Source organism: Podarcis filfolensis (assembly GCF_964270895.1).
Source record: "Podarcis filfolensis genome assembly, chromosome: 11".
In the NCBI taxonomy this organism is placed as follows: Eukaryota; Metazoa; Chordata; class Lepidosauria; order Squamata; family Lacertidae; genus Podarcis; species Podarcis filfolensis.
Window position 1 is genome coordinate 19,361,622 of NC_139613.1, and position 9,787 is coordinate 19,371,408.

Here is a 9,787-nt window from a genome sequence, read left to right on the forward strand (position 1 = left end):
AGTGGTACCTATTTATATACTTGCACTTTGACGTGCTTTCAAACTGCTAGGTTGGCAGGAGCAGGGACCAAGCAATGGGAGCTCACCCTGTGGTGGGGATTCGAACCGCCGACCTTCTGATTGGCAAGTCCTAGGCTCTGTGGTTTAACCCACAGCGCCACCCACGTCCCTAGATGTTGCTGGACTACAACTCCATGGCCATGCTGCCTGTGGCTGGTGGGTGTTGTGGTCTACAACAACTGGAGGGACACAGATTATAGCCACCCCTGGAATAGGAGCCTATTTTGGAAACGAGGCTTGAAAGATGCCATGGCGCAAGGCCACAGAGATTGTAACTCGGTAGGTAAGTGTCGGGGGAATAGGAATACTAAGATAGTTAAGAAGTTAAGCAAGCACAGCTGAAAGATTTCCAGGGCCAGGATCTGTACACCTCTGGATCTCACGAAGAGGTGACTGAGCTGCTGAAAGGATTATTTAATGGGTTATGTAAAGCTATCTCCCTGCCCTTGTGAAAGGGAAGAGAGCACAGCAGCTCTGTTCCTCCAGCAGATGCTTGCTGATATGGGCTGGAGGATGCTGATGATCCACAGGAGAGAGTGAGCAAGTTCCCTGATTACTTGGAGTAGTGCTAAAGTGCAGAATGCAACTGGTGATGATTTCTAAAACAGCAGAGGGAGAAAAAGCGACTGCGCAGTGGGAACGCTTGTAACCATTAAGCAAAGGCTTTAACTGATTTTTATTCTTTTGCACCTCCCTCCTCTTAGGAACACATTACATCTATGAGAAGGCTCAAGCCTTCAAAGAAGGAGGGGTGAAGTAACTGCAGTTCGTTAATCCTTCGCTGTGACTTCCGTGCTACTGAAGAAAGGGTGGTGTTTTCATCGCTCGTCTTCGTCTTCTGTCAGCAATACAGCCTTTGCCTTCACCCTCCAGTGCCAGCCTTCTACCAACAATGGCAACGCCAAAGAGCACAGGTGTGTTATTTGCAGCAGGGATCCGAGGAAGCACCCCGACACTTCAAAGCCGGAGCCGAAGTGTTGCCGGCTAAAGAACATAGCGATGAAAGAATCGCAGCTTTCGGCTCTTGAACTGGGACCTGAATCAAGGAGGGAGGATCTGATCATCTCCTGCCTGATGAGGTCAGCTGTTCAAAGGGACCTGGACATATTCAAAGCAGCAGCAGCAGATGCTGAGTCAAGCACTTTGTTTGTATGCCTGGAGAGAGAGTGTGAGAAAAGGATGCCCTTGTATTTTGCACAGCCCTCCTTGCTTTTGTGATGTAGTTTGCACCTTTAATTGCAAATCTTCCATTAAGCCTGCAGATTGTGACCCTTGTTGAAGTGGCTGCTTAAATGTGGATACAAGTTGGGTCTTCGCTTCCTAAGTTTTATTTGGAGGAAATGGAATGATGCATCTGCTGGAAGATAACACCACGAATAAAACTTAGTGCCCAGCCCGATGTCTTGGAGCCCTCTCTGGCTTTCTGTTTTAAATGGTCACGGGCTTTGTCATGTCTGCATCCATGTCGCCGAGGTCTTCCCGCAGAGCAGCTCGCTAAAGCCGATGGATACGTGATCGCCCCCTGGACTATGACCACAGGATATGCGAATGGCGGTCTAGGGAGCCACCGGTATGTTAGATGGAACCGGGAAGACAGTGCAGAGGACTATACAAAGAGCGAGGTCTATGCAGAGGATGAGCAGGGCAGGCAGCGCCGGTTGACGCCTTTGGAGAAACTGACTCTGGATATGTCCCAGGATGAAAAGGTGGTTAAAGAGTTAACTCTGGGGAAGAGGATTGGGTTTTACCGCATCAGAGGGGAAATAGGGAGTGGGAACTTCTCCCAAGTGAAGCTTGGAATCCATGCTCTGACCAAAGGTAGGCTCTGCGGTGTGTGGAACAAGCGGTTGTGTGGGGTTGTGTAGAGATATATATATATATACACAAGGTGTTTCCAGATGGGTGTTTGTGGGATTGGTGCATCAGACACATGTAAGGTTTTTTTGGGGGGAGGGTGTTCCTACAGCATCCATGTGTCATTGACATCCAAATGCCAGGCTATATATCTCCCCCTCCCTTCCAGTTTCATCCAGATTTATCCTTTCCTGAGGAAAATCCAGTAAGTTTTTTTAAAAAAAGGAACCTCTTTGCAACATCTCATTGATCGGTTGGCAAATTCAGCTCCTGTCTGGAAGCACCCATAGAACAGATACTAAGTGGGGAAGTGGGTGGGTGCACAATGTAATATGCCATCCCTTGAGTAAGTATTGAAGGCAATGTCCTGAGCTGGTCTCTCCTTGTTCAGGCTCCTGTACCATCTGCCTCACATGCGAAGACCAGAGAGTTAAAGTGAGTTCGCTGCGCTTTTGAGCGTGCTTCTGAACACCCTCTTGGGACAGAGAACAGCCAAGATGGGAGACTTCCCCTCCTCCCCTGTTTTCCAGGACATGTTGTTTTTGTCAGGAATGACTATTCCATTCAGTATTCATGATGATACCAAGGAGTGTTGGTTATTTTAGAACAGGACTGGGCAGCCCCTTTAGAAGTTTATGCCAATTTTCCCTAGGTGGGTGGGAGAAATAAGGAGCTTTAAGCTGGTGGTGGACAAGGGCAGAGCCCAAAGTGGGCAGGGCTGAAGCCAGAATTGGGTCAGAACCAGCCCTTCTGTCCCCCTCTCCTTCCCCTTCATCATGCATTCATTCTCTCCTGCATACACAAATCCCATCCCCACTGCTCCCACTAACCTTTCTTTACGTTTCTACATCACAGGCCAAGCATTATAGAAATGAGTACTATCTGCTGATGGTACTATAAATCTGGGTGGGAAACCTGTGGCCTTTCTGATGCTGTTGTTGGACTACAACTCCCATCATTCCCTGACCACCGGCCATGGTGACTGGGGATGATGGGAGCCAGAGTCCAACAATGATGTCTGGAAGGCCACATGTCCCTTCCAGCTTTATGATTTATATGGTTTTTATCTGCATAAGTGCCTTCCTGCTCCCAGAATTTAGATGCGAGCACTATTATCAGTTGTTCTTTATCTCAAACGTGCCTCTGGGGTCTTCTGACTCTGCTGTATGTGTTATCTCCCTTGCTGAGTTTAAGTCACACTGAAGCTCTTTAGCGTTTATATTTTTGCCCGTGTGTGTGTGTGTCACTTTCTCTGTATTTGCAATTCCTGTTTGTGTGCCTGTAGAAAGTCTCTCCTTGCTCACATCAGATTAATTGAAACCCCGCCTTCCATCCTGTGAACCCAGACCTTCACCTCCTGGGGACTGGATTCATGGGGCAATGGCAACAAAAGAAAGAGTGCGGGTGTGCTTTATACAGCAAGGATTAAAGAGAGCCCTTGAGCATTTCAAAACGGGAGCTGAGGTGTTGCCTGCAGAAGAGTGTACTGATGGAAATTCCAGCTCAATTGCTGAATTATAATTAAATGAACTTGTAATTATTGCAGTGTTATTTCTTAGAAGCAGAGTGGGGTGTGTGTGTGTGTGTGTGTGTGTGTGTGTGTGTGTGTGTGTGTACACTAAGTTTGCAGTGTTAGCAGTTACAATAGTAGGATATACAGAGGAAATTTACCTGATGAAAGGAATGCTGAGGTTTGCAGCCTGTTGTTCTGTTGGAAATATGATAAATTATTTGCTGGTACAGCTGTACTTTGGAAGTCGAACGGAATCCGTTCCAGAAGTCTGTTCAACTTCCAAAACGTTCGAAAACCAAATCACGGCTTCTGATTGGCCATGGAAGCCCCATCGGATATTCTGGTTCCAAAAGAATGCTTACAAACCGGAACAATCACTTCCGGGTTTGCGGCATTTGGGAGTTCCAGGGCATTCGGGATCCAAGGTACGACTGTATAGACTTCAGTCCTGTAAGTAATGCAGTTAATAACTTCCAACGGGCTACTCCAGAGAGTGTGTCTTTCAGATCTGGTTTCTTGCGGTTTCACATGACTCGTTATCTTTCAAAGATAATTATGGTGCATGAAACCACCAAGTGGGGTCATCCGGAGCTTTGGAGTATGTTGTCAGTAATATGCTGATGACACACAGATCTGCTTCTTCTTTACATCTGAAGGTGTAGCAGTGGATGTGCTGGACCGTTGTCTTGCCTTGGTAATGGACTGAGAGCCAACAAACTGAAGCTCAATCCAGATTAGACTGAGACACTGTTAGTGAATGGTTCCCTAGACCATAAGGATGGGAGGTTGCCTGATCTTGATGGGGTTACACTCCTTCTGAAGGAGCAGGTATGCAGCTTGGGGGTACTTCTGAATCTTTTGCTGTTGCTTGAGGGTCTGGTGGCCTCAGTGGCAAGGAGTGCCTTCCATCAGTTTCGGCTGGTGGCCCAGCTATGCTCCTATCTGGACAGGGATAGACTAACTTACGTTGTCTGTGCTCTAGTAACCTCTGTGTTAGATTACTGCAATGTGTTATATGTAGGGCTGCTTCTGAAGATAGTTCGGAAACTTCAGCTGGTGTGGTTGGTTTGAGGGTATTACACTGGCTGCCAATAAGTTTCTGGGCCCAATTCAAGGTGCTGGTTTTGATCTATAAAGCTCAAAGACTACCTCTCCCCATATGAACTGATCCAGAACCTGCAATTATCACCTGAGGCCCTTCTTTGTGTGCCTCCTCCATGAGTGTTTTGGAGGGTGGCAACATGAGAACAGGCCTTTTCTGCAGTGGCTCCCCAATTGTGGAATGCCGTCCCCGGGGAGACTTGCCTGACGCTTTTTGTTACATATCTTTAGGCGCCAGCCAGGCAAAAACGTTTCTCTGTAACTAAGGCTTTGGCGATTAACATTCTATGGCTTTTTAAATGTTTGTGGGAGGGAAGGGGTTATTGGTTTGCTTTTGTTCTCGTTTGTATTTTTATGTAGTAAACTGCCCTGTGATCTTTGGATGAAAAGTGGCATGCTAATTTAACAAATAATAGTAATAAGAGGGAATCCTGTATATCTCTGCTAAAAAACCGTATCAATAGCTGAAGCTCCACCCATGTGCGTGCCTGAATTCTGTGTTCCTGCATGTGCAACAAAAGAACATCCTAGTATTTGGCTCCTTTTCCAGATGATACCTGGTGTGCCAATTGCAAGCTGTGTTTCAAACGGTTGCATCAGCAGCTAGGATTAGAGAGACTCTTGTCACTGATGGCACAGACAAGGTTACAGCAACCTTTCCTTCTAAAAGTGTCTGGCTAGCTGGATTCTCAGGATGACCTGATCTCTCCTCCCTAAACTTCTTAAAACAAAGTGCAGAACCAAGGCTGCAGAAGCAAAATGCGGTGAGGTGAAATCTGGGCCATGGATGAAGTGCAAAATCTGATTTGTTACTTCTTTTGGTCTTGCCTAGCCTTGGAACCTTTTTTCCTTCTACCCTCTTTTTTCTGTAAATATTGTGCTTGAAAAGAATGAGAAAAGGCCTTTTGTTTCCCACTGTGTTGCTTGGCCTTTGTTTTTTCTCTTCTGTAGTTTGTGGTGAGGATAGTGTTTTAAATTTACAAAACACAAGAAACATCTTGCAGTGCCTTTGAAGCTTTCTTAACAGCAATTGCACTTTGGGGATATTTAATAATTTTGTGTTGCTGTTTTATTGTTTATTGGAGGGGAATAACGCCCATATGTGCTACCCTGAGCTTCTTGGGAAAGGTGGGGGTGTAGCTCAGTCTCTCTTGTGGGGTGAAGATACTCACGGTCTCTCGGAAACGGGCTGTAGTCTGTTTCATTTGCAACAGTGATCATGTTTGCTGCAGTGGAAACCTGGTTCGCAATGCAATCCTATACATATTTACTTGAAAGTGAGCACCACTGTGCTCAGTGGGTCCTGCTCGCCAGTAAGTGTGTGTTGGGTTGCAGCAACAGTAGAGTTGAATACAGCCTTCGCCAACCTAGCGCCCTCCAGATATTTGGGGCTGTAACAGCCTTCAGCTGCAGCCAGCATAATTGCACAGATAGGAATGGTAGTCTGACTGCTGTGTATCAGAAAAATAACACAACACAGCTCAGTTCTGTTACAAACAATGTGGATTCTACATTCCGTTCAAGTTATTTTATTTTTGTATTAAGTCATGTTTAAATACAGCTGCCTCATCACAGCAAAAAATAAAACAAATAGTGGAATGCAGATCCCTTTTGGCCTGTGACGCAGAGTGGCTGCTTAGGGTCCCTTACAGTTGTGCATATGTGGAGTCCATGGCCTGCTAGAGGATTTGATGGCTGCTCTGCATGGTTCTTGCCATATTGAGCAAAGTTTCAGTTTCAGTTTCAAAGCCTGGTTAGTATGCGTAAATTTCTCACACAACTCCTCACAGCCCCTGGGGGAAACTGCTTTTTAGCGCTCAATCATACGGCAATTCAGGTTTTCTCCAGATTAACATTTGCTCAGATTTAGAGCTAAAGAGTGGGTTTTCTTGGGGGAAAAGAGTGGGGCAAGGGGGAAAGGGCAAGTCAAAAATGACAAGTGGAAGTGAGGACGAGCCCCTGAACTGAGCATGGAAGAAACCTAATTACAGTGGTACATCGGGTTAAGTACTTAATTCGTTCCGGAGGTCCGTTCTTAACCTGAAACTGTTCTTAACCTGAAGCACCACTTTAGCTAATGGGATCTTGTGCTGGCGCCGCACGATTTCTGTTCTTATCCTGAAGCAAAGTTCTTAACCCGAGGTAATATTTCTGGGTTAGCGGAGTCTGTAACCTGAAGCGTATGTAACCTGAGGTACCACTGTATCTGCCAGCACAAACCACTTCACTGCATTGTAATGTAATGTGAACATCCCCTTGGGCACTGAAGACGTTCTGCCAGTTAATTTACGGGGCTAGATGAACAACTGTGCTGACCGAGTATACTTCTATTTATTATCAACATTTCTAAAGCACCCTTCATCCAAACAGAACCCAGGGTGCTGTGCAATAACAAAACAGCTGCCTATGTTCTTCCTCTTTTAATAGGTGAGTACGTTACATTGATGCCAACTGTTATGGGAATTTTGTTTTAAGATGTAATTATACAAGATGGAGCAGAAGGAGGGGACATAGCTCAGTGGCAGAGCAAAACCTTCCAGAGCAGAACCAGTCCCAGATTTAGCTGGTGCTATTTCCAGTTAAAAGGATCTTAGGTAGCTCGATGGGAAGGCCAACTGCCTGAGGCTCTGACGATCTCCTGCAAGTTGCAACTGATAGTCTTGAGCTTGCTGGATCAAGGCTGTTCATATGACTTTTCGTCCTTTCTTAAGCATGTTATCAGCTGCCCTTGCTAACCCTATGAAATCAAACCACTGTCATTCCAGAAAAGGTAGCCATTAAGATTTTGGACAAGACGAAATTAGACCAGAAGACGCAGAGATTACTCTCCCGCGAGATTTCCAGCATGGAGAAGCTGCACCACCCAAACATCATCAGGCTTTATGAGGTCATGGAGACACTCTCCAAGCTGCACCTGGTGATGGAATATGCCAGTGGAGGGGAGCTATTTGCGAAAATCACGACAGAGGGGAAATTATTGGAAGTGGAGAGTAAGCACATCTTCTCCCAGATTGTGTCTGCTCTTAAGCACATGGTAAGTTCATTATTTTGGTCCCTTCAGCAGCTCTGTATTTCCCTGTGTGTGTCCCGCTTTAAAGAGAAGCAGGATTAGTTTGAGATATCCACCAGTCTGTTAGGAGCAATAAAAGAATATTATGTCAACATGGCAAGTGGCTCCAGCTTAGTGTGCCTGCGTATGAACAAACATTTGCTTTGGGTGCTTTTCTGCAGCTTGAGGTACGTTTTGTGTGGAATATCTTTTGCTGGAAACACGTGACCACCATGGGAGTGCAAGCAGTTTGTGTGTCTGTGTAAGCTCTGCTGTAATGTGTTCAGGGGCTATTTAACAGCTCTGATTTTTCAGGCCTATAGCCAGAAATGTTGTGATGAGGATCCTATGTGGGTGGGGATTAATTACAGAATAGGAAGAACATACAGGTAGCTTGATAAAGAGCTCATAACTGCTTAATTGTATTAATATTTAGAGGGCAACTGGGCAGAATGCTGCCTTTGTCCTTTTCTGCATGTCTCCACAAACAAAATGGCTATAAAATTATTGGGATGTGGGAGGCAGGGGAAGGAGGGTTAAATGAAAGCTAAACATTCAAGGTAGGGACTTGGAATAGCTTTCAGTGGTCCATACCTTCCTTCTCCTCATCTGCGGCTACAGCCCTGCTGGTGGTTTTGTACAAAAGACTAGCTAAAATATACTTTGCTTTTAAAAGACTAACCGTTCTTATTTTAAAAGACTTCCACATTTCCATTTGCAGCACAGTGGAAAACATTTATGAAAGCTAAACATTAATTTTTATTCTTTGTTCTGCAGCATGAGAGCAACATAATTCACCGGGACCTAAAAGCTGAAAACGTATTTTACACCAGTAACACCTGTGTGAAAGTGGGGGATTTTGGATTCAGCACAATAAGTAAGAAAGAGGAAACACTGAACACTTTTTGCGGATCCCCTCCTTACGCTGCCCCAGAGCTCTTCAGGGACGAAAGCTACGTTGGGGCATATGTGGATATCTGGGCACTCGGAATTCTTCTGTATTTTATGACGACGGGGATGATGCCTTTTCGAGCAGACACAGTGGGCAAACTGAAGAAGACTATCCTCGAGGGCATGTATGTCCTGCCGCCGTTCCTCTCGGAACCTTGCCAGAAGCTGATTCGGGGAATCCTGCAGCCAGTACCGTCGGAACGCTATTCCATTGAGTACATTATGAACAGCGAATGGATGAAAGGAGTGGAGTATCCGAAGCCCCTGGAACCTTTCAAACTGGATCCAAAGTACTTGTCGGGGAGTGGAACACTCGGAGAGGAAGACGCCGAAGTGAAAAAAATCTTGAACAATTTGGGGATCACGGAGGAGCACATTCAGAACAACCGCGGGAGAGCTTCCCACAGCTCAGTAACTGGGATCTACCGAATTATTTTGCACAGGGTGCAAAAGAAAAGGGCCGTGGAAGCGGTTCATATAATCAGCCAACCGGAACTCAGGGAGCAAGAGTCAAAGAAAGAGCAGTCTACCTATCGCGGCCTCAAACACTCATCTAAGCTCTGTTTGATTTTATAAAAAATGCAGCTGTCTTGGTGTTTGGCAAACTTTGCCGAGACCTCTTTGTCTGCTACCAGTCAGCTCTTGTTCTTAGCATTTTTGTAATTTTGAATTAAATAAAAAAAAGATGCCTTAAAATTTCTCATGTAAGATGCACATTCTAGAGTAGACTAGTAAAGTGTATCATTTGAGGGCTGTTGAGTTTTTAAGTTCTGCTGCAAGGAATTGGTCTGTAAAATCAGGATAAATGATAAATGTGCAGTGCAATTCCATTATATGTTTAATGTCACATTGTGTTTAGTCCCACTCCCAAGTAGATGAACAATTTTAAGTATAGTTATCAGGCAGCAAGTCCCAGTAGAGTAAACATGCTTAGAATTTTGGCTCAGGCTGCTGTCTGGAACTAACACGGTGCATTTCACTTGGGTGAGTTTAGACAGCATGTTAAGGTCTGTTAATATAGGTGAACTCTTGCCTCACATGCATTGAGTAGTGTGGGAATCCTTTAGAAGGTCTTCCTGGTTATGTTTGCATTATAAATAATGATAATAGTTAACACTATTATTAAATTTATTACCTGCCCATCACTAGTAGGTCCCAGGATAAGTTACAACTATTTAAATTTCAGCATTAAAAACAGTTTAAGGAATTTTCTGTCACAGGAAGAGGGCAAGTCCTGAAAATACACATCTGCAGGCACC

The 9,787-nt window shown here is 45.1% G+C and overlaps 1 protein-coding gene and 1 long non-coding RNA gene across 7 annotated transcripts in view; one reads left to right on the forward strand and one right to left on the reverse strand.

Moving 5' to 3' along the window:
* The window catches only part of NIM1K (NIM1 serine/threonine protein kinase), a 31,530-nt gene extending 22,283 nt beyond the window's left edge, over positions 1-9,247 (forward strand). For all 6 annotated transcript variants that reach the window (XM_083576223.1, XM_083576221.1, XM_083576220.1 and 3 more), the window contains exons 2-4: positions 765-1,878; positions 7,294-7,562; positions 8,355-9,247. In XM_083576223.1, coding sequence (XP_083432349.1) covers positions 1,590-1,878; positions 7,294-7,562; positions 8,355-9,104 — 1,308 coding nt within the window. In that variant the 5' untranslated portion in view covers positions 765-1,589 and the 3' untranslated portion in view covers positions 9,105-9,247. The remainder of the gene's footprint in view (positions 1-764; positions 1,879-7,293; positions 7,563-8,354) is intronic.
* Positions 1-9,787, reverse strand: part of LOC310744689 — a 150,728-nt gene that overhangs the window by 79,334 nt on the left and 61,607 nt on the right. The window lies entirely within an intron of this gene.